At 40.9% G+C, this 25,183-nt stretch overlaps 2 protein-coding genes across 2 annotated transcripts in view; both read right to left on the bottom strand.

Moving 5' to 3' along the window:
* The window catches only part of lim2.3 (lens intrinsic membrane protein 2.3), a gene marked incomplete at both ends in the record, with an annotated part of 305,404 nt that overhangs the window by 96,912 nt on the left and 183,309 nt on the right, over positions 1-25,183 (bottom strand). The window lies entirely within an intron of this gene.
* LOC307129850 (roundabout homolog 2) overlaps positions 1-25,183 on the bottom strand; it is a 112,371-nt gene that overhangs the window by 78,565 nt on the left and 8,623 nt on the right. The window contains exons 2-5 of the mRNA XM_079822629.1: positions 21,239-21,565; positions 3,892-4,049; positions 730-850; positions 500-638 (exon numbers count right to left, since the gene is read on the bottom strand). Coding sequence (XP_079678755.1) covers positions 500-638; positions 730-850; positions 3,892-4,049; positions 21,239-21,565 — 745 coding nt within the window. The remainder of the gene's footprint in view (positions 1-499; positions 639-729; positions 851-3,891; positions 4,050-21,238; positions 21,566-25,183) is intronic.

Below are 25,183 nucleotides of genomic sequence, written 5' to 3'. Positions count from 1 at the left end.
ATATTGCATATTGCAAGTAAGCAAGTTAACGCATATCTAATTTTTCTTCAATATTGTGCAGCCCCAATTTATATGTGAATAAAAGACTAAATTAAATCTGTTCATCATATACACATCAATCAGTGCACACAAAGCTCATCAAATATGGTCAATCGTTCCAAGCTCAACCATATTGGCTGACAATGTCTTTATGAACATTAAGTTTTGGTGGAATGGACTTTCGATGGAGCGACCGAAATCTCATTAAAGATATATTCATTTGTCATTTGAAGATGAATGAAAATGTAATGGGTTTGGAAGGACATGCGGTTGATTTTGTTTTTATTTTGGGGTGAACTATCCCTTTAATGTTTTGTTGTATTATGCAATAAAACATTATTTCTCTTTGTGAATGGAGTATGTATATATAAGTTACAGCCCAGTTTAATGTTTATTGAGCCTTCTCTAACTGAAGGATAACTGAAAAAAGCATCACAAATGTTTGTAAGCAGAGTCTTGCCTCCCCCGTGGTAGTTCTCCCTCGTCTCTGTTCCAGCGGACAGTCGGAGCCGGGTCTCCGTGAACCTCGCACAAGAAGTCAACCGTCTCCTCAGCCAAAACGATCTGATTCACAGGCCTGCGGATGAACACGGGCCTCTCTGCTCCCACAATCACACAGACACATCACACGGTGCTTATTTTCACTCTTTTTGTGAAACCAAAAAAAACCAGCCAGAAAATTGAACTTACCAAACACAACGAGTTCGGCTGGATCACTGTCTCTCTCGCCCACCATATTGGTGCCCACGCACACATACATGCCTGCGTCACTTTTCCGGGTGTGAGAAATCATCAGCTTACCACCACGCATCTGAAGAAAACAGAGAGAAAAATAATAAATCACACATCTTCATATCGTCATTTAACTTGACTTGAAAATGACTTTATTTTACAGTAACGTGCACTTATGTGTATTTACCTAAGAAATTACTGGGTAATATAAGATAACTATACATGGTTTAAGGTTAGGTTTAGGCGTGAGTTCAGGGTTAGTACCAAGATATTACCCTGTTATTGTAGTATGTACATGGGTAAAATGACTGTAAAATAAAGTGCTCCCATAATAAAAATAAATGGAATAAAATCAGTTTAAGGTGTAATTTATTCCTCTTTATTATTAAATTATTAATATCTTTTACAAATATGTACACACACATGACATAAAGACTAATTTTAGAAGCCTAATAAAAGCCTGGTTTTATTTTAAATGGTTCTGGCCACTTCATGGGTGCCAGTAGGGTTGGGAATCTAAAATCAATTCCCATTCTGGAAACAAATACTCAGGAATCGGATAGGCTACTTGTTAAACAATTAAAATTTAGTTTCCTCTTATCGATTCCTTTGTGCATTTTAATGTGATTTTAAACCATTCAAGCACAAGACCCACACACTGTTTCCTGTGCTGCACACACAGCCAAAGCGCGCTCAAAGAAAAAGTGCTAAGTGCTCAGCCTATTATTCCTGCTGCCGTCACTATAATAACACTAATCAAACCACAAAAGACAGAGAAAATCCACTTGTTCTTGACTGAATAACTTTCGTTACTATATTTGTAATGTATATTTGATTACAGTTTCTGTACCTGAATACCTCTTAAAACACTGTTTATTTCATTCGTATCTTTGTTCAGTTGTATTCATTTATTGCGATTGCTAACTTTTTATCTGTTCTTTTTTAATTACTGAATGTTTACTGTCTTTAAAGGAGAAGTTCACTTTAAAATGAAAATTGGCCCATGATTTGTTCACCATCAAGTCATCCTAGGTGTATATGACTTTCTTTGAGACAAACACAATCGGAGTTATATTATTAAATATCCTGACGCTTCCTGACAGTTTTAAATATGGATATTTTTCTTACAAAACCCCGTCGATTTACTTCAGAAGAACTTTATTAACCTTTATTAAGTACTTTTATATTGGATGGATGTGCTTTTTTGAGCTTCAAACTCAATGGACCCCGTCATTGCCATTAAAAAGCTTGGAAGCGTCTGGATATTAATTATTAATATAACTATGATTGTGTTCATCAGAAAGAAGAAAGTCATATACACCTAGGATGGCTTGAGGGTGAGTAAATCGTGAGTTAATTTTCCTTTTAAAGTGAACTACTCATTTAATAATGCTTGAAACTTATATTAGTTAGGCTAGTTGTTTTTACTATGGTATTTTTAAACCTTGTGTAAGTGTTCTTTAGCCTGTTGATTTTTGTTCATGATATTCAGCTATTTTGCAATAAGATTTAAAATACATGTGAATGATATTTAAGTTTTTTTTGTTTTGTTTTACTTTATTGGAAACGATAATTAGGAATCGATAAGAATCGATAAGCAGAATTGGAATCGTTATCAGAATAGTTCAAATTCAAACAATACCCAACCCTAGGCGCCACCATGTTGAGGTCACAAAACCAAACAGTTTCATTCAGTAACCAGCAGTGTTGTTTTAGTATTATTTATACACTATTATATATTTTGAATTAGCTTTTCTTTTTATATTTTCACTGTTCATTTTAAATTTTGTTTAAGTTTTTGTCATTTTGTTATGTGCCTTAAAGGAACACTCCACTTTTTTTGAAAATAGGCTAATTTTACAAGTCCCCTAGAGTTAAATAGTTTTACCGTTTTGAATCCATTCAGCCGATCTTTGTATCTGGCGGTAGCACTTTTAGCATAGCTTAGCATATATCATTGATTCTAATCAGTTCATTAGCATCTCATTCAAAAAATGACCAAAGACACTTTCAATATTTTTCCTATTTAAAACTTGACTCTTCTACAGTTAATTCGTGTGCTAATACCAACTGAAAATGAAAAGTTGCAATTTTCTACACCTATATGGCTAGGAACTACTTTCTCATTCCTGCGCAATAGTCGCGGATCTTCGCGGCCGTGCCATGGCTGCAGCGGCGCAATGATTCGTTGGTATTCTGTGAAACATGGTGGTAGTATACACCTTCGACTTACTATCACAGCCCTTTACACAACACACAGAACCATGGCTAATCACACAGGTAAATCCACAACACAATTTGTCGGCTGCAAGACTGAAACTTTCTCTGCAACTACACGAACTTAGTGCCGGTCACATTGAAAGTTACCTAGCTGGGGGCTACTATTACGCAGGAATGAGAAAGTAGTTCCTAGCCATATAGGTGTAGAAAATCGCAACTTTTCATTTTCAGTTGGTATTAGCACACGAATTAACTGTAGAAGAGTCAAGTTTTAAATAGGAAAAATATTGAAAGTGTCTTTGGTCATTTTTTGAATGAGATGCTAATGGACTGATCAGAATCAATGATATATGCTAAGCTATGCTAAAAGTGCTACCGCCAGATACAAAGATCGGCTGAATGGATTCAAAAACGGTAAAACTCAACTATTTAACTCTAGGGGACTTGTAAAATGAGCCTATTTTCAAAAAAAGTGGAGTGTTCCTTTAAGACATTTTTTTATTTAATTTTTAGTTTTAGTGATTTTAGTCCTTCAACTTATTTAAATGATTTATTTCAGTTAGTTGCCAAAGCAAAACTACGTTTTTCATCTAATATTTATATTTTATTATTATTTTTTTAATTAACGAAAACAATTTTTAATAGTTTTAGTTTTAGTTAACGACACTGGTAACAAGCGCAACATCCATAAAAAAAATGCTAAAGTGCACCTTTCTTTTACATACACTCAATTAGTATTTGGCAGTGATGTAATTTGTTGTTGGAGAGCAGGACGTGAGTAAGTACACTGATTTATGTTCCAGTTGATGCTGGTTGCAGAGGGGTAGAGTGATGTCATTGCTACACTACAACCTAATCATCACTCCTGTGCCAACTTTGCACTTTCTGCTATTGACTCACAGAGATCCTGCCGTCCTTGTCATTGACACGAACATTGTTCCTCTTCCAGGAAACGGTGGGCTCGGGGTGACCCCTGGGAGGGACGCACTCCAACACAGCGGGCTCTCCGGCTGCAACCACCACGTCATTGGGAGGCTGTCGGAAATCATCCCTGAGAACTATGGGAGATTGAGACAAGTGTTAGCTCTATGTTGTGTTGTTTTTGTTTGTGCTCCCCAGTGTGAGGTGTTTATTCATGGATATTCACTAAGAAACTTGGGAATTGTGAGTCAGAGATGAATGAGGCGTCTTCTCTCAGCTTCTGTCCTCAAATCTCCTGTGCTCCTTCCTGCATGTAATGCCTTGGCTTTCTCATCTTATCAATTATAAAGGGTTTTCATAACATCACTTTCACATTCAAATACAAAAAAAAGACATGGCATGACTGGGGATCTGTTCCGAAAACTAGTGAGCTGCCTAATATTTACACCAGTGGCTAGTGGTGACTTCTTTAAAGGGTTAGTTCACCCAAAAATGAAAATTCTGTCATTAATTACTTACCCTCATGTCGTTTGACACCCGTAAGACCTCCGTTCATCTTCGGAACAGAAATGAAGATATTTTAGTTGAAATCTGATGGCTCTGAAACCACCATTGGCTCAATGGCACGGTTCACTCTCAATACCCTTAAAAGGTACTAAAGACGTCGTTACAAAGTCCATCTCACTACAGTGGTTCTAAAATAACTTTATGAATCGGCGACAATAGTTTTTGTGCGCAAAAAAAACCTAAATAACGACTTACATAGTGATGACGATTTCAAAACACGGCCTCATGAAGCTTCGAAGCGTTATGAATCAGTGAGTCGATTCAGCGGTTTGAATCGCCAAATTTCAGCAGTTTGGCGGTTTGACACGCGATCCGAATCATCATTTGGCTCATTGATTCATAACGCTTCGAAGCTTCATGAGCCCGTGTTTTGAAATCGTCATCACTATGTAAGTCGTTATTTAGGGTTTTTTTGCGCACAAAAACTATTGTCGCCGATTCATAAAGTTATTTTAGAACCACTGTAGTGAGATGGACTTTGTAACGACGTCTTTAGTACCTTTTAAGGGTCTTGAGAGTGAACCGTGCCATTGAGCCAATGGAGGCCTTTCAGGGCCATCAGAATTCAACTAAAATATCTTCATTTCTGTTCCGAAGATGAACGGAGGTCTGACGGGTGTCGAACGACATGAGGGTAAGTAATTAATGACAGAATTTTCATTTTTGGGTTAACTAACCCTTTAACAGGGTATGCTGGGTGGCACGTTATGTCAAAAATGTACCTGGTGCAGATCTGTTGGATGGGTTTATAATAAGAGTCTATATCACGTCTCTATAGACAGTGTGTTAGCTGCTCAGTTGCTTACTCTCATGTGTTTGACCTTTTATTGAAAGTAGCCTACATTTACCTGTTGATGCCTTCACAAGCACCCGTAAAAGCAGTTGAGTTTGAGTTGAGTCAGGCGCGACGTGTGAAAGGGACAAAATATGCTGTTTTTTTATTCCTCCAGGTGGCACTAATGTCGCGGAAACTACATGCTTCACCTTTAAACGGTGCAGTGCATCGGCTGAGGACACGCATCTAAATCAGAGATGACCAATAAGAAACACGATGGCAGGTGTCAATTTAAATGTATGCCAGAAGTTTTTTTTTAATTGAGTTGAAAATAAGCATAAAATAATCAATATTAGTAGCCTATTATACATATAATAAAGTAAAATATGAATTCAAATATAATATTCTTTAAAAATTTGTTGAAATAAGGCAAATTGAAGACTTTAACAAACACAGACTATGATTAACATTAACAGTTACAGTAGGTCTGTCTTTAAAAGTTTTCTTTAAATATAAATTTCCTTATGGAGAAAACAAAATACTATGAAAATAGTTTTAGTTATGGCTTTTTCCCCTTCACTTGATTTAGTTTATTTAATTTTGTCTCAAATACAATGTGATTTTGGTTGATCGGGATCTGGCAGCACCGGCACATTTTTCTTCTTGGGCGAGCGATTTGCGTACAGCTTTCCCTGCGCATGAAATCCCCCATATGCCAGCAAACCAATGAGAATGCGGGACAGTGATTACGATACACAACAGAGCGTATATAGGCGCCAAAGTTGCTGTGGATCTGCTTACCCGGAATTATCAGAGTGGCAGATTTAAAGAAAATGACCGTAGTTTGGCAAATAAATAAATGACGGAGAGTTACATACGTATACGTATTTGCAAACATTTTATCATGTAAGCTTTATGGTACACCTCAAACAAGGGAATTTATAGTAATTTATAGTGTTAATACTAATCAGCGAGTCCACGAATGGCCACCAAAAAAAACATTTATTTGGTAAAACTATGCTTTTTTATTTTAGTAAAGAACTAAAGCTACACTAAAACCAACATCTCACTCCCCTTTACTCTATTTACAATAGAGTTTGATGTTAGCTAGCATGTTGCTAACAATTAGCTTGTCAGACTGCCTTGCATAACTGTTATGTTGCGGCTGGACCACCGGTCTCGAGTCTTACGGAAGGAGATCCAGGAGGATAAAAAGAGGAGTGACGACAGTGCAAGACAAGAGAGGACAAGGCTTGGACTATTTCTGTTGTGTTAAATGTTTTATCATGTTTATATGCAGCATTCGTCCCTGAGGGGCTGCTGCTTTACTTTCGTTTTGTTTATTTTTATACTAAAGTTACATTGAACGTTCACCGGTTCCCACCTCCTTCTTCCCCGAACCTTTAACATTGTTACAATATTGATGTATTTGAAAGCTTAATTTCATATCAAAAGTAACCGTCTCTGTCTTGTCTGTCGGTGTGTTGTGTTGTCAGTGTTCTCTTTACTCCGCAATGTTTTTCACTGCGTGAGAAAATCGATGTTCCCAACTTGTAAATACAAACTTCCCAGGAAGATATGAATGCACCATTAGTGGGCAGCTCACTAGGTTTTGGACACAAGTCTTGCAAAACAAAAATCCAACAGGAAAGCCAATTCTTTAACTCTACAGACAGCCAAATTCAACAATGATTGGTTGTGTTGACCTTACTAAGCGTCAGTGTTAACGGCAAACACCCCTTCTCTTTTCTATAACTACCCTTCACACTGAGAGCAAACGGCATAATTCTGCATTCCCCACTGCCTGGCATGGCAGGAAAAGTTACCCACAAATCCCCAGTGGTGATTGACAGATTAAAAATGCGACCCCTGCCCTATGGCAGCTGCCTCAGGGGGCCCTTTGAGTTTCCTACATCAAAGGGTGAGCTCCTACGGGGCTGTAGACTCACAACAGCGGCTGGTACAGAGCCTCACACACACACACATACAAGCATAAATGCCAATCATATTCTCATCTCAGTGAATTATAAATGCATTTCAGCATACACCAATGTCCACAGATTAATCATGAGTGTGGCAGCAATATCTTCCTGTCTTATCTCTTAAACACTCTGTGGATGTATTTTTTCGATTAACACCTCAATTATAAGGTGTAATCTCACTGTCATGTGCTGAAAAAGCAAACCGAAGAATGTAAAGCATGAACATTATTCTAAATAAATAAATTCAGCCATCGATTCATAATTATGATATGACCTCTGCAGCGGTTCTGCTGTAATAATGAATCCTGGCTAAACCATCCCTTGGCAGACTTTTATAAATGCAATGACTTGTGATAATTACTTATAAATATTCATTGAAATGTCATGTTATTGGTGAGATCCAGAGAAGCGAGTGCTCCATTTTTTTTTTGTTAGTTCAACTCATGCTCATCTCCTGCCTATGAATATTCATATCTTTCAGGCTGGGACAAATGGCGTGGGTCTGTCTATGGGCAGTAAGTGACTCACGTTAGGATTTGAAGCGGTCATCTGGGCATCCAACCTGGCCATAAACAACTTCACCACTCCACCATCCAACACAATCTGCCACATTCTTGTTTACTCAAACCTTCATCACAATTTAGATTCTTGTGCCATGGTATTTCCTGCGTTCTATTCACTAACCACTCGCAATCCAGTTTAAACAGGTTGAAGTAGCCCACTCTCATTCTATTCAGTGCAAATGTGTATCTATGTAAATCTTCTCTTCCATGTCAGTCTCCTACACTGTTGACATAGTAAACACAGTGCAGAGCTTCCGGGTTCTACGTCAGAACGGCAGCTCTGTATTGGCCGACGTTATTGATGTATATTTATACCATGTTTTTGAAGCGGTCATTGTAGCCAATCACAGACACATTTTATGAACGCGTGAGCCCAATGGCCAGTCAGAGGTGTTTACAATACCGCCCAACAGCGCTCAAAGAGTCACATTTTTTAAATTTCAGTACCGAACTGGTATCGCGGTTGGTACTTTTGACAACAACAAAAAATCATCCTCTTCACATGCGCAAAGATGTGCTTGGAAAAACCACAGTGGCAGAGCTCAGCTCACGCTGAATGGCACGAATTGTAGGCACAAACTTTTTATATATTAGGTTGACTATTTTATGTTGATAATGAACTGACTGCAATGTCAATTTTGCAATGCTGGAATATGTTGTGTGTGAGGCGCCCACGCGAACGAGCAGAGGAAACTTAAAATAGGCCTACTCTGTCATTTCGGTCAGACAGATAATAAGAGTAGGACATCGTTCAAAATTGCAAAGTGTTTACATACATTGTGCATTTGTAAAATAAAGAAAACAAGATGTGCTTTCTGTTGTCTGGGTTTCCTTTCCGTGAACTTGTTTGAGGAGCGCCGCACCACACAAAATGAACAAAACTCAGCAGCTGTCACAATCACCAGTGAGAGTGCCCCGGATTACGACCTGAGGGCACTCCACCCCGGACTTGTCACTTCATCACAAACTACATTACCCATAATCCTGTGCCCGGACTCATCATCATTCATTGTTTACACCTGTGTCTCATCACCTCATTACCCCATTACCCCAGCCTATATAAACCATGTTCACTCTATCATCAACTGCGAAGTCTTGTTTAGTGTTTCTACTGCATTTCTGAGTATTTCCCTGGTTTCATGTCTCTGGTTTTGGATTTCTTGCCTGTTCCGTGGATTACCCGTTTGCCTGTCTCTCCTGCCTTGTTTGCCTGTTTGGACTGCTTGCCTGTGTATGACCTGTTGCCTGTTTTTGACTACAATTGTGGATTACCCCTTACAAATAAAGCTGCATTTGGATTCTCAACCTCTGTCTCGAAGCAGTACGTTACAAAAGACTTCGCCAACAATGGATCCAGCAGCAGTCACCCTTGTTCGACTACGCCAAGGAACTCACTCACTCGAGGACCACATCAGAGACTTTCTGAACATATCTAACACCACCAACCTCCCGGACTTTATGTTGATTGACTTTTTTTGCTATGGACTCAACCAACACTTACAAACCAAACTGATCCGTGATTGTCCTCGAGGGTCCTTTAGTGAGTTCCTTGATTATGCCCTTCAGGTGAGCGGTTCTGCATTCACTGTGGGAGTTTCAGAAGAGGAACACTGCACTCCCGCAGTACCCATCCGTCCAGAGACTGCTCCAGCCACTGACCTGCGTCCAGAGATGGCTCCCGCCACCGACCAGAGTCCAGAGAAGGCTCCCGCCACCGACCAGCGTCCAGAGATGGCTCCCGCCACCGACCAGCGTCCAGAGATGGCTCCCGCCACCGACCAGCGTCCAGAGATGCCTCCGGCCACCGACCAGCGTCTAGAGATGGCTCCGGCCACTGACCAGCGTCTAGAGATGGCTCCGGCCACTGACCAGCGTCTAGAGATGGCTCCGGCCACTGACCAGCGTCCAGAGATGGCTCCGGCCACTGACCAACGTCCAGAGATGGCTGCTCCGGCCACTGACCAACGTCCAGAGATGGCTGCTCCGGCCACTGACCAACGTCCAGAGATGGCTGCTCCGGCCACTGACCAACGTCCAGAGATGGCGGCTCCGGCCACTGACCAACGTCCAGAGATGGCGGCTCCGGCCACTGACCAACGTCCAGAGATGGCTGCTCCGGCCACTGACCAACGTCCAGAGATGGCGGCTCCGGCCACTGACCAACGTCCAGAGATGGCTGCTCCGGCCACTGACCAACGTCCAGAGATGGCGGCTCCGGCCACTGACCAACGTCCAGAGTTGGCTCCGGCCACTGACCAACGTCCAGAGAGGGCTCCGGCCACTGACCAACGTCCAGAGAGGGCTCCGGCCACTGACCAACGTCCAGAGAGGGCTCCGGCCACTGACCAACGTCCAGAGAGGGCTCCGGCCACTGACCAACGTCCAGAGAGGGCTCCGGCCACTGACCAACGTCCAGAGAGGGCTCCGCCCACTCCACCTCCAGTCACGAGTCCAGAGAGGACTCCGCCTCCAGTCACGAGTCCAGAGAGGACTCCTCCTCCAGTCACGAGTCCAGAGAGGACTCCGCCTCCAGTCACGAGTCCAGAGAGGACTCCGCCTCCAGTCACGAGTCCAGAGAGGACTCCGCCTCCAGTCACGAGTCCAGAGAGGACTCCGCCTCCAGTCACGAGTCCAGAGAGGACTCCGCCTCCAGTCACGAGTCCAGAGAGGACTCCGCCTCCAGTCACGAGTCCAGAGAGGACTCCGCCTCCAGTCACGAGTCCAGAGAGGACTCCGCCTCCAGTCACGAGTCCAGAGAGGACTCCGCCTCCAGTCACGAGTCCAGAGAGGACTCCGCCTCCAGTCACGAATACAGGGAGGACTCCGACCGTGCCACCTGCTCAGTCTGCTCCACCGTGGGGTTTTCCAAGACCGTCTACACTGCTGTGGTGGTCGTCTGCTCCACTGGGGGGGTCTTCAAACCTGTCTCCGCTGCTGTGGGGGTCATCTGCTCCGCCGTGGGGGTTTTCAACCTCGTCTGCACTGCGGTGGTTGTCTGCTCCGCCGTGGGGGTCTCCAAGACGGTCTGCTCTGCTATGGTGGTCGTCTGCTCCGCCATGGGGGTCTTCAACCTCGTCTGCTCTGCTATGGTGGTCGTCTGCTCCGCCATGGGGGTCTTCAACCTCGTCTGCGCTGCTGTGGTGGTCGTCTGCTCCGCCGTGGGGGTCTTCAACCTCGTCTGCACTGCTGTGGTGGTCGTCTGCTCCGCCGTGGGGGTCTTCAACCTCGTCTGGGCTGCTGTGGTGGTCGTCTGCTCCGCCCTGGCTGCCTGCGTCACCCTGGTCATCAGTCCAGTCTGCTCCTTCCTGGCGTTTTGCGGTGCCTGAGTCTCCAGGCCCTCTTCCGTTACACGGGCCTGGCCCTCCATCCCGCCCCCGGGTCCGCCTCCGCTCCACCTCCCTCCTTGACAATTTTAGGAGCGTCTGGAAGCCGCTCCTTTGAGGGGGGCTATGTCACAATCACCAGTGAGAGTGCCCCTGATTACGACCTGAGGGCACTCCACCCCGGACTTGTCACTTCATTACAAACTACATTACCCATAATCCTGTGCCCGGACTCATCATCATTCATTGTTTGCACCTGTGTCTCATCACCTCATTACCCCATTACCCCAGCCTATATAAACCATGTTCACTCTATCATCAACTGCGAAGTCTTGTTTAGTGTTTCTACTGCATTTCTGAGCATTTCCCTGGTTTCATGTCTCTGGTTTTGGATTTCTTGCCTGTTCCGTGGATTACCCGTTTGCCTGTCTCTCCTGCCTTGTTTGCCTGTTTGGACTGCTTGCCTGTGTATGACCTGTTGCCTGTTTTTGACTACAATTGTGGATTACCCCTTACAAATAAAGCTGCATTTGGATTCTCAACCTCTGTCTCGAAGCAGTACGTTACAGCAGCAACTGTGTCAGTTTTTTTTTTTCCTTTTTGTTAATCTGTTCATTATTTAAGTCAAATATATTTCGCGTATTTATATGCCTATAGACTGATTTTATGAAAACCCATTTTCCTTAAATCATCCTGGCGACTCATTTAAGGTTGCGACCCAGGGTTTGAAAACCCCTAATGTGCCGGAAACCAAAAGCCAATTCCACAACATATTTGACATTTAAAAATGCTATTACCAAACAAACAAATAAATAATTGAATCCCCTAAAGCTGTGTTTTTAAACTAATTCGCTATTAAATGATTCAGTTGTCCTTTTCCCTTGTTGGCCCGTAAGAGCTGCTGACTCCATCATGGTTGTCTGTCACTGTTAAATGAGAGTCCACTCATTCCCTTGGGCCACTCTGACAGTGTACAAACAGAGCACAAGGCAAGTCATCCCTTGCATATAAAAGCATGTTTTACGAGAGAAAGAGCACAGATGTTGCAGAAAAGTGGCTAACGGCACACCCAATACAGGCATCTGCCCCATTCCGCAAACCCATATAATGGGACACCCTCCAATCAGTGCAGATCCGATGGCCACTCTGATAATGACAGCTGACGCTGAGGGTGAACAGAACAGAAACAAAACAACAGTGGTGTAATACATATATGCATGCATGAGCTTGCAAATTGGCAGTGTGCATACATTCTCTGTCCCCTGCAGTCCACTGTGGTGGCCCGTCACCTCCTGAACAGAATTTAACTCGCAGGAGGCATATGCACAAGCAAGGACAAGGACAAGCTGTTCCAAAACAGCCCACAGCATGTTGCATTTTTCAGGAGACGAAGCCATGTGTTATTCATGAGTGCTGGTTAAGAAAAGAGAGGGTAAAATAGTGTCACCGTTTACCTAGAGCCGGCCAGCCCGCACACAAAGCTCGTAAGTGCCCTCGGCCATACCACATGCCTAGTTATGGGTAAGAATGATACACGCTTGGCTCTGACAGGGTTTGTCCCTCTTGGCGGTGTGTTCAGGAAGCCATTCATTCCCCCTCTCATCCTCTACACTTTTACACAATTACGAAGCACGAAGAGGGGAAAGCAATGTGATTTTTAATCATCTGTGAGGTCAGTGGCATGAGCAGGGAGACTCATTAGCTACAGCTGGGTCACGTGAACGGCACAAAACATTATTGTCATTCTCTTAATTCAGCTTGGCTTCCTTCCACTGAGCAGACCATGCATGGCAAAATCATCGTAATCCCTTACATATGCTGCACAAGCCAATTATGGTTGCTGCCTACATTATGTACGGAAGCAAATCGACATGAATTAGCAGGAACTGCTTCCTTATACATTGGCTGTGTCTCAAAATCAGCGAGATCCTTTCCAAGACATCATTCAGCGGCCACAATGGCCAAAAATGCTATTTAGGGCCGTTTTAAAAATAGGTGAGTGCTTGGTAGTCTGCAGAACATTTCTAAGAATAAAAAAAAAGTTAATTGAAGTGAAGCTGAAATTAAAATATAAATATAAATATTAGATGAAAAACTTAAAACTCTTTAGTTTAGGTACTAAAATTACTAAACTAAATCACTAATACAAATTTTAATAAAAACAAAATATAAATATTTAAAAAAGAATAATAAAAATTACAAAAGCACATTAAAAACAACAAACTAAAATTAAAAATCAAACTGAAAATATAAAATAAAAGCTAATTCATAATATCAATAAATACTCTTAATAATAATAATAATAATAATAATAATAATAATAATAATAATAATAATAATAATCAATAATACTTTAATAATCTCTTTGGGCATTAGTACAAAAACCAGCAAATACTGTATATACTTCACTATGTTTTGAGCATTCCTAATCATTTAAGCATTTGACCCATTTTCATGAGTTAGGGGCCAGAACTCAATTTTCCATTCCACTGTGCTACTTTTCCATTGTTTTTCGATGTTAACACGCACTACATGGACTCACATCCTTTGCAGCATCTCGCTCATGACACGGCATTCTAAAAACACGCCGCTCAAGTTAAAATCAGTTCAACTTTTAAAAAACGCGTCTCGAGTGGGGCCGGTTCTAGGCATGGACAGGGGTGGGCTGAGCCCATCCAAATGTCTGCCTTGCCCACCCAATCATAATTTAGGGACAGATAGTGTTGATCTGTTTTTACTATTTATGCATTGATTAAAAGCAATCTGAGGTGGGTTCTCTGTTGAAAGGTTTGATGAAGGGATGTAGAATGCCCCAAACAATCACAAAAATAAAACCAGAAATGTGCAGTATTTTACCGTTATTAACTAAAAGTAGACTCAAAAAAAAAAAGATTCTATATGGCACCAAAAATGGTTGCCAAAAAAGTGCATTATAGGCCACTAGCAGAAAAGCAGAGGCTGACAAACACACGAAAACGGGCAGAAATGTTTGCGTGCTATCAAGGTGTAAATTACTAGGAGTTGAATCTTTGTGAATATGTGTCTTCCTATTTACTTGATTTGATTTTTGCTCCATGTTGAAATTAGCTTAAAAACCTCGCTCATTTAATAACGTGCATTTATTGCATGGACGGAGCAAGAACATAGGCTAATGTAAGTGTTTAAAAAAGCAAATGCATAGTTCAGCTGAAACCTTGCTCTCTTTGTTGCTAATGCTGTTAAACTGAATGTACAAGGCAAACTGTCAGCTTAAATAACAGCACTGAAATAAGAATGCGCTGTTCATCTTTCAGTCAGTTAGGGGCCATTCACATAGGACACATTTTTGCAGTTACAAACAAGAGGTCAGTGCAGGTCTAGAGACTAGGGTTGGGTACAGTTCACATTTTAACCTGAAATTCGGTACCGGTACCCAACGGTACTTTTTTCGGTACTTTAGGGATACATCAATAACTGTAAAGAAACTGTAAGTCATTTATAGAAGTGTTATTGACATTATGTCAGAGCTGCCTTGGTCTCTGTCTGCCATTGTCTGTGATGTTTGTATCCTGTAATATTTACCAGTAAATTGTAGGCTAAGCTACTTAATTAATTGAATTCATAAAAACAACCATATTATTTTTTTTATTTTTTATTCAATTTCTATGAAAAGATTTCCCACAAATTCTGTGTTGTGTATTATGGTAATCAAATGAAGCCATAAAACATAAATTTAACTAAATTAAACAAACTTTTTTGTCAAACAAAGCTGCACAACTGAGCTTTATACAGTTAAAATTAAAACATGGAAGAAAAATTTTGATTTATTACTTAAAAAATAAAGTTTTGATAATTTATTATTGTTATATTAGTGTTAGTATTATTATTACACAGAGAAGTATCTAAATTCTACTGTACAACAGTAATATACGTGCGAGATTCTGTGTGTGTGTGAGGTAAATTAAACTGTGTGTCAGCGCCATTTATTCACACAGACACGCAGGACTAGTATTTAAATGGTCTTTTTGCGGTTTAATATTCACAGACACTAGTCTATATCACCAGATGCGTTCTCAGGTACCAAAATTTTGTACCGATTGATTTTAATGTGAATCAGTACTCTGTAGTACCAACGTAATTCGGTCGGTGCCCTTAAAAGTACAGAGTTCGGTACCCAACCCTACTAGAGACACATTTTTAGAAGTTATTTTAACTTGAGTGGTGTCGCGTTTTAGAAAGCCGTGTCATGCACGATAGACTACTCTGCAAAAGTATAGAAGCGAGATGCGAGTGCAACACACATGTATAGTATGATATTTACATTAAAAACGATGGAAAGGTGAGGAATGGATTGAAAAAACACATTCTTGCGGCATTTAATTGCCCCTTTCCACGCAATTAAAGTTGCATTCATTGTAACATTAGGTTTCCATTGCATTCATTTTCTTTCCAAATTATCACTGGACGGAAGAAAAGTGAAAATAAGATAAGAATTGTTTCAAAGCAAAAATGCGTTCTGTGTGAACGAGCCCTTAGAGCCCCTGCAGTGAATATAAGCATATTCATCACTGCACCCAAAAACAGTGAATTTGTCTATATGTAATAACTTGTACTTTGACAACTCAAGCGTTGACTTATGGGAGTGAAAGGACTTTTCTGAGGTCGAGCTCATTTCAAAAGACCATGAGTCTTTCTTCTCCGTCCCCCTGTAGAGATCATGGAATGATTGTAAATGACAAGCCTGTTGGGATGTACATTATTAATAGTCCACCACTGACTCACCACGCGCTCTTTCTCCTTCCTTACACACGGCCGCTCATTTGCATCCCCCACTATGGAGACCCACAACACATTCACCCGTTTGTGATTCAGGCATTGATCTTAAAAAGGATAATCATTCTAACCTGAAGAATCCGTGTCTGTTTTGACAAGTGGCCATCTGTCGGTGTATATGTGTGTGTGTGTGTGTGTGCGTGTGTATGGAAGTGGGAGGAGAGTTGTGAAATGCTTCAGGCTAACTGAAGCACTCCTACACTTTGAGCCTGACAATTACATGCAATATTATGTTAGGCACTAACATGTAATTATATGGCGGTGCATGATTGTGGACGTTATTGCGAAGGTTTACGGCAGGCCAACACATGGCTGGAAGTGTGTGTGTGTGTGGACTAGACAGAATGTTGTTATTGTTCATTTCAGAGCCACATAAATAAATCCATCCCAGAGGTGGGCTAATCCCACGCCATGTTACTACCCGTCTCAAGACTCAGCTAATCGACCCACCCAGAGAGACGGTGACTGGGTTAATCCACACATTGTCTGTTTACTTCCTTTCGGAAAGATAACATCCCATTTAACATCGCTTTCCGGCTTCTACATGCTTTCTTGAACAATCAATATCTGGACAGAACTTGGCGTCACAGAGCCGGAGACTGTCTTCTGAAAATCACACAGTGCAACAGCTGAAAATGTTATGCATATTACATGAAATAGACAAAGAGCATGGAAGATGTGCAAGATAAATAGTGAGTATGTTATGTTCAATAACATTGTGCATGCAAGAAACCCCATAACAGCCCTTCAGAGGGTTTAGATAAGAGCGCATGGGGAAAGATGTATTAGGGGAAAGCTGCCACAGAGCATCATTACTTTATAATCCCACACTGGGAGAAAGAGGGACAGCTGGGCTAGAGCCTTTTAAGCAAGTTTTATTTTTCATTTGTCCTACTTTATCTTAATCCAGGCTCAGGGAACACGGCAGTTTGCTACCCCAGACAGACTGCCACGTTCAATGCTTTGAAATAGATACAGCTTTTCTCTTCCATAAAAGCTTCAACACAAAGCTGCTATTTTGAAAAAATATGTGAATGGATTCGTATTCAAGCCGAAAGCTAAATATCTACCTCTGCCAAAAAAAATAACAAGCACCACTGGTCGCACTTGCCATTTGTCATTCTGTCTTTATGACAAGTGTCAGAAGATTAAGCATTGGTCCTTTGGCATACATATGTTACATGGATAATACTATATCCGCCAATATACCACAGTCAAGCACTGGATGGATTAATATTAGTGTAAGACCTAGATTTAACCTTCTCTCACTGGTGCACCCAGAACACGACTGGCTGTTCACAAAATGTAGATCTTTTGTTTGTCAAAGCAACTTGAAACTCTAGAACAAAAGCGTTGCATTCAGAGAGAAATTTATACTTGCTATGGCTGTTTAAACCTTGAAGAACAAAGTTGCTTTTTACATATTCTTGAGAAAATGTGAGTGCTGCTTGAAACTCACTGCTGTAAATGGCTTTTGTTTGAAAAAACTTACTGTCAGAGTATGTACTGAATTTGAAGAACCTTCTTCTCGACTCTCTGTGCATGCATGCATGGTCATATATGACCTTGTCTGCCATGTACAAATATGATTTCTCTCAGTGCTTGAAGTGGAAAAGAAAAAGTGCCAGTACTTCACCCTGATAAGTTTATAAACGCATACAAAAAAATAAAAATTCACTAAATAAAATTCAATAAATACCTATATAAAATAATTACACGATAAAATAAGTAACTAGAGAACTGGCTTACTAAAATCAGTTTGAAAATGCTAGCTCACCATTTCATAGGTGATCGGTCAATCGTGGAAGTCTATTCTGATTGGTTGATAACTTCTGGCAACATTAAATCCAGTAGAAAGAACAATTCTAGAGCAAGAGTCCATATCCACCTTATCTTGCAACGCGGAATGAACCTGTTTTTTTGAATGTGCGAGACTTTTAATTCATTAGCTGCTATAGATTATTTAGCTATAGCTAAAGTGCCCCAATTACGCTATTTTAAAGTTACCTAATTTTGTTTTGGATGTCTCCTACAACAGGTTTACATGCATCAAAGGTCAAAAAACACTTTTATTTTCTCATAATATACATTGCACATCACCACATTCCCAAATGATTCGTCGGATGAATTAGTCTCTCTAAATCCTTCCTTTCCGCGAGCTACTCTGCTCTGATTGGTCAGACGGCCCAGTCTGTTGTGATTGGTTTACCGCATGCAGCGTGTTTCAGAAGCTAAACGGCCATTTTCATAACTAAACTTCAGCTCCGCTTCTTAAATTTCAGTGATTGCACACACTGTAAAGACTGTAACGATGACGTCAGTTTTACCATATCAATCCGAGCGCGAGTCCGATGACGAAACATTGGAAGAACTAGATATTCAACCCGAACCTCCATCGCAAGGACGACTTGAGCAGGACGTTTCTCAGTGATACGCTACTCATTTTGAGGTACATTATGAGATGTTTCAACTGTAATTCCTCACTATCAGCATTAACAAGTGTGTGTACATCAACAAACCCATGTGTATATTTCTAATTTATTGCGGTGCACATGCGGGAACTGTATCATTAACAGTATGTTAGCCGAGCAGTAGCATGAATGACTGATGTAACATTAAAGTTTGTAAAAAAAATCTTTCTCCATCCATTTTCTTTACTCAAAGTAAGAACGACAGACCTTCTGCATTAATACATACAGTTTTAGGTAATAGTGATGAGCAGAAGTGTTTTAGTAAGGCTAGCCGGAAACTTACACAATATAAAACACAAAACTAGATATTTTGAACACCCGATAGAAAATATATACAAGTAAACATAAATATATGTTTACGTTCACAAACAGCTACTGTATATTACACACTGCATGAAAGGGAATATTCGAAAAATTATAATAGGGGCACTTTAACTGAAATTGGCCAAGGCGTTAAAAATATGCGTTCTTAAAAATAAGATGGGATATCCGTGAGTGCAGAGGAAAGTTTGAGTGTGCACACGCAATTCTGAGAGAGAGCACACTGTAAATTTGAGAGTGTGTGTCCAGTTTTTTGCAAAAGCGAACTCAGCGAAGGAAATCTGCCTGCAAGCTGAGAGATTCTCATGCTCTCTTGAGGTACAATAAGGCACTCTTGACATTGTCATTAAATAAAGCCATAGAAACTGCCTCATATTAACTATAAAGAAGAGAAGAAAGTTGTCTCTGAAAGCTGCATGCGCAGCCGATGCCCCAATGCTGCCCCTCAGCGTGTTGCCGCCCCAGGCGGCTGCCGATATTACCTGTGACAGGATCCACCACTGTCAGCGGGCATATGCAAATCATCACATTTGAGATTTCCACCATGACTATTCAACCAGACACTGACTTTCAAACCACCTGGTAGACAATATTTAGATAACACTGACCGGCAACATGTGAGAAGTGGCTGTACATAAGAAAATTTAAGGTACTCTTCTAAAGATTCAAATATAGAAGTGCCGGTACTGCGTACTGGTGCGTAAAGGCCCACTTTGAACATTGGTTTATCTATAATGTTGGAAAAAAAAATTTAATCTGAAATTTAAATCAATAGTTCACTCAAAAACGAATATTCTGTCATCATTTAATCACCATCATTTTGTTCCAAACCTGTGATGTATTGTTAACTAAACATTGAATCATAAAAAATAGGCCTATTAAGTAATATAAATAATGATTAAATAAATAAATATATCAGAAAGGATGTTCACAACTCTACTAGAACAGTTAATCATATCACACATGCCTAATACTGAAAAACATGATTAATTCACCAAAAAACAAGCACAAAGTGAGCATTTGATAAACCAACGAGTATCATAAGATGAAATATCTAACAGATGGGCACGGCCGCATCAGACTTGTCATGGCAAACATTCCTCACTTATCACAAACAGGCTGATCCCAAGTATACGATCATTTTTTCCCACCTCAATCTGCTTGCTGCTATAATCTGAGCTGCAGGACATGCACGCGGTCTCAAAGATGTGCGGAGGATCGCTCACTCTCACCCCTGCCTTCACCTGTTGTACCCCTCAGGATCCTCCGTCTTCATAAACCGCCCACTCTGCCCGCATGCCGCGGTCGTGCTGGCAACTGTCCAGCTCTAATTAGCACATTAATCACTGCTGAGGAGAAGATACGGCCGGCGGTGAGCTGGGTCTCCCGGTGTATGACCCGAGTCTCATCTTCCACAAGGGCGAACACTTAATTCATGAGCATTGTGCAGCACGAGCTAATATCCAGCCTGATTTAAGGCTCAAAGGAGTGCTGAGTGCAGACCTATACAGACTCTAGAGAGCTATGATTCCTTTCTCTTTCTGGCTTTAATCGTATATAATAGATCATCTTGTAAGTCTTGCTTAGATCGACATATTTTTCTATGCGGTAATTATGACTTGGATTTAAAGGACACGTAGCATCATTCAGCAAATCTTGTGCCCGAAAAAAGTGAATAGATATAATGAGATTTAGATCTTAAAATACTGCGCTAGTATTCCCCTCCGTGCTAAATATAGGTGGCCAAAAATACCAACAGCTTTTTGGGAGTGTAAGTACGCAGACTTCAGGATAGGATCTACCGCAGAGTGCATGATTGCAAATCATTTTCACCCAGCACGCTCTGCTACTCAGCGTCCTCCGGGACAGTAAGCAAAAGTCTGTAATGGCTCTAAGGGCTCGACTCTCCCTCAGCAGTTAAAGATGTCTATTTTAAGATCTCATTACGCTTCGAACGGGGAAACACTTTAATCATTTCTTTCGGCAAGTCGGTAGAAGCATCAAAATGGGATTGCCATGACATTGACCAGCCTCACCTCCATCTCCAAGAGGCACACAAAATTGCCAGAAATCAGACTCCTGAAAAGAACAGGGAGCCATGAGAAATGTAATTGTGTACTCTGAAAGACAGGTTGTATAAGAGGAAAGTAGATCATGTGGAAAACAGGCACCAGGCAATTGATGGTTTGTTTTGTTAATGAGCAAACTTCGTTGCGTTCCCATTCTAATCAATAAACTTGCTAATCCAGTTTCTTCTGGCGGAGAAACTGGATATGGTGTCTTTCCGGTGCCAGGGAGCTGGATTACGGCTGAGCCAAAGGCCTAAAGCACAGTCACACAGCAGGAGGACCCACTGTCATAACAGGCAAAAACTCAGCAGCAGCTGGCCACAAAGAACTCAACAAACAAAACCTCAGGACATGTCTGAGAGGAATAGATTACTTCTATTTCAGCACAGCTATGCTCCATCTAGAATCACAAATCAAGGTGGAATTCTTCAGAAAATACTTACTGGCTACTTCCAGCGAGGCATTTCGGCTAACAGCCTCTCCTAGGTAATTGCGGGCAACGCAAGTGTAAACACCCTCGTCTGGTTTGCTGCGGCGTCCGTGAACGATGCGCAGGAAAAAAAGGGAGCCGCTTGGCAGCAGCATGCGGTGGGAACGGGGGTCGTCCTTATCAGTTTCAACGTGCTCGCCATCTTTATACCACTCCACCGTGGGCGTGGGCCGACCCTCCGCCTTGCAGTTCAGGGTGGCCGGCTCACCCTTTGACACGATCAGATCAGAGGGATCCTCCACTATCCTGGGGGGAGCATCCTCCAAACGTGGACGAGACCCTGTGAGGAACCAACAGTGACAGTTAAAAAATATATACAGTCAAAGTAAAAATTATTCAGACACTAGATATATTTTTTTTACTAGTGGATGCAGGACACTATAGTTAATTTATGTAAGTGAGGATAGCAAAGTAAAGTAAACTGGGTAACACTTTACAATAAAGATTTCATTAGTTAACATTAGTTAATGTATTAACTAACATTAACAAACCATGAGCAATACATTTGTTAATGTATTTGTTCATCTTTGTTAACGTTAGTTAATAAAAATACAGCTGTTAGTGGTTTGTTCATGTTAGTTCACAGTGCATTAACTAATGTTAACAAGAAGTTAATGTATTAGTAAATGTTGAAATTAACATTAAAGGGTTAGTTCACCCAAAAATGAAAATTCTGTCATTAATTACTTACCCTCATGTCGTTCGACACCCGTCAGACCTCCGTTCATCTTCGGAACAGAAATGAAGATATTTTAGTTGAAATCTGATGGCTCTGAAAGGCCTCCATTGACACAATGGCACGGTTCACTCTCAAGACCCTTAAAAGGTACTAAAGACGTCGTTACAAAGTCCATCTCACTACAGTGGTTCTAAAATAACTTTATGAATCGGCGACAATAGTTTTTGTGCGCAAAAAAACCCTAAATAACGACTTACATAGTGATGACGATTTCAAAACACGGGCTCATGAAGCTTCGAAGCGTTATGAATCAGTGAGTCGAATGATGATTCGGATCGCGTGTCAAACCGCCAAACTGCTGAAACTTGGCGATTCAAACCGCTGAATCGACTCGCTGATTCATAGCGCTTCGAAGCTTCATGATGCCTTGTTTTGAAATCATCATCACTATGTAAGTCGTTATTTAGGGTTTTTTTGAGCACAAAAACTATTGTCGGCGATTAATAAAGTTATTTTAGAACCACTGTAGTGAGATGGACTTTGTAACGATGTCTTTAGTACCTTTTAAGGGTCTTGAGAGTGAACCGTGCCATTGTGTCAATGGAGGCCTTTCAGAGCCATCAGATTTCAACTAAAATATCTTCATTTCTGTTCCGAAGATGAACGGAGGTCTGACGGGTGTCGAACGACATGAGGGTAAGTAATTAATGACAGAATTTTCATTTTGGGGGAAATAACCCTTTAACAAAGATAAATAAATGCTTTATAAGTACAGTTCATTATTAGTTAATTAGTTCAAACCTTATTGTAATGTGTTACCGTAAACTGTGACATATTATACCCAAAAATTCTTCATACAGTGGACTAACAGTAAAATGTATAAAAATTTGCGTCCAAAATTATTTAGACACTTTCACCTGACTATATTTTACTTAAGTGTTTTTTCTTTAATTGCTATTGCGACCTTTTACACCACAGACTGAACAAAATTAAGCATTGCTTGGTCATTAGTTGACCTAAATTGGTATTATCTATTATCTACATAATTTAACAGCTGACAGCTGATTGGTTGATTGTGGTCCATCACATACCTTGTATTTTGTTCTGATAGTTTAACTCCTAGTTCTCATATATTTACCATTTTTGAAACTATAGCAAATGAACTGTGATCATGTGAGAAAATGTTGAAGGTGTCTGAATATATATATATATATAAAAACACACATTTCCATGAACATATTTTCTTTAACAAAATCAGGCAGTTAAACCCAACTTCTAGGTTGTCAGGGGTGTGTGCTGGCAGAAGACGAAAACAGATGAATCAAGTTCAAAATGTAGTTTAATTACAAGTAATCTCAAAGCGGCCAGACAGGCAATAGCACAACACATCTAACATAATGGTGACCGGACAAATACAGGCCACATCCACACAAAGCCAGAGCTTTTCCTATCCAAACTTTTTTTCCCTCGTCTCAAGAAATATCTGCGTACACATGAAACCACTGAAACCGTCTCAAAGCGATGTAGTATACTTGCCAGACCAGTATGTGGCGCTGTAATTCTGCCACAGAAATGCACTAAAAACATAGAAGAAGAGTTGTGGCTAGAAGGGGTACAGCAACAGTCGGAAGTGAGGCAAAATCTCACGGTAAAATAACAACAAATAAATTTACTATTTAACAAATTGTGTTTTATTAATGCATTTAACATTGGTAGAATTATCGGTGGACATACAGGAGGAATGTTTGGCACCTTTATAGAGTGTAAATTAATTAACAAAACCTGGCAGTTAAGCCTTAGCCTGGATGCCAGCCGAACTTAGCCCCGCCCACAACATTTGAGTTTGGACTTGATCCGTTGTGGAGCAACTATGCTCGAACCAGAGCTGTTCGGACCAATCAAATTGTCAGGGCGGGCTTTATACGATCACGGACAGATGATAAACAGTAACATAAGCATCCACGTCACCAAAGAGCGATTGGGTTGAATTTGTTCTAATCCTAAACGGAGAACTTGTTCGTATATGCATTCACCTTCACTATTTCTCTCAGAAATGATGATGGTGTTGGTAAGTACTCCATGTATCCTCAAAATCTTTTTTACAACACCGGCAAACATTGTGTTGCCTGAGTTCCTGAGTCTAAATATCACATAATTGTGGTCGCTTCAACCCGCAGACATGGAAAAACAGTGTGCAGTTGAGTTCTGTTGACATTTTGACAACTAACGTTATGCGTCGCTCCATTGCTCTGATTGGTTGTAGGTCTATCCAATTGAGGTCTTTCCTGGTTCGGTTGAAACACGCCCCACAATCACAGCACAACGGAGCAGTATCAGACTCATATTCTGACTAGAATAGAGTATGACAACATCAGGCTAGTTAAGCCTAACTTTTTTTTTTTAATTAACAAGAAGATAGGACGGCCTTCCGTATTCAACTTACCAAGAAAGTGTAACTCCTTGCGCATGCAGTTCAAAACGCTTACGTCCGACGTCATGCGTTGCGCCAGTTGTGTTCGAAAGTTGAATACGGAAGGCGGTCCGCCAGAAGCTAGATATTTTATTTTATAACATGTCATTATACACCTAGGATGTTGTCTGGCTATCACCAGACCAAGCTCAATTTAAGATTGAACATTGTATTTTCTACGGCACAAGAGGCGTGATCAACGAGCATAAATGAAATGAATCTGTACGCAATTGGATAGTCCTTCAACCAATCAGACCACAAGAGGTGTGATCAACGGGCAACGACCCATCGCTTCTCTATCCGTCATCGTGTTAAACCCACCAATAGCGCACCAGGTGGATAAGCCAGTCTGTGATTGGTTCCCGCAAAAGTGTAACAGAAACAGTAGAAATGAATGTACAGGTTTCCAGACTGAGTTGCAGGGCGAAATCAAATCGCCGGCAGATCAGGCTGGGTTTACCCAGTCAACCTAGGATGGCTTGAGGGTGAGAAAATCATGGGGTAATTTTCATTTTTGGCTGAACTATCCCTTAAACGACTGTGTGTTAATGCACTTAACCTTCATTACTTGAGTTTATCGCCATATCAGCTTTACTTAAACACGAGCATAATGAAATTGCTAAATGCATATCTGTTAAATAAATATACTACATATGGTGCAGTTTTCATATGTTTTAGTTATTTAAATATTGTCTACCAGGTGGTTTGACCCTGACTTAATTGGCTTGAATTCACTGAGTACAAACAAA

The sequence above is a fragment of the Gobio gobio genome (genome assembly GCF_949357685.1).
Source record: "Gobio gobio genome assembly, chromosome: 8".
In the NCBI taxonomy this organism is placed as follows: Eukaryota; Metazoa; Chordata; class Actinopteri; order Cypriniformes; family Gobionidae; genus Gobio; species Gobio gobio.
The sequence above is the reverse complement of the archived record's forward strand: the minus strand, read 5'-3'. Positions and strand labels throughout refer to the sequence as shown.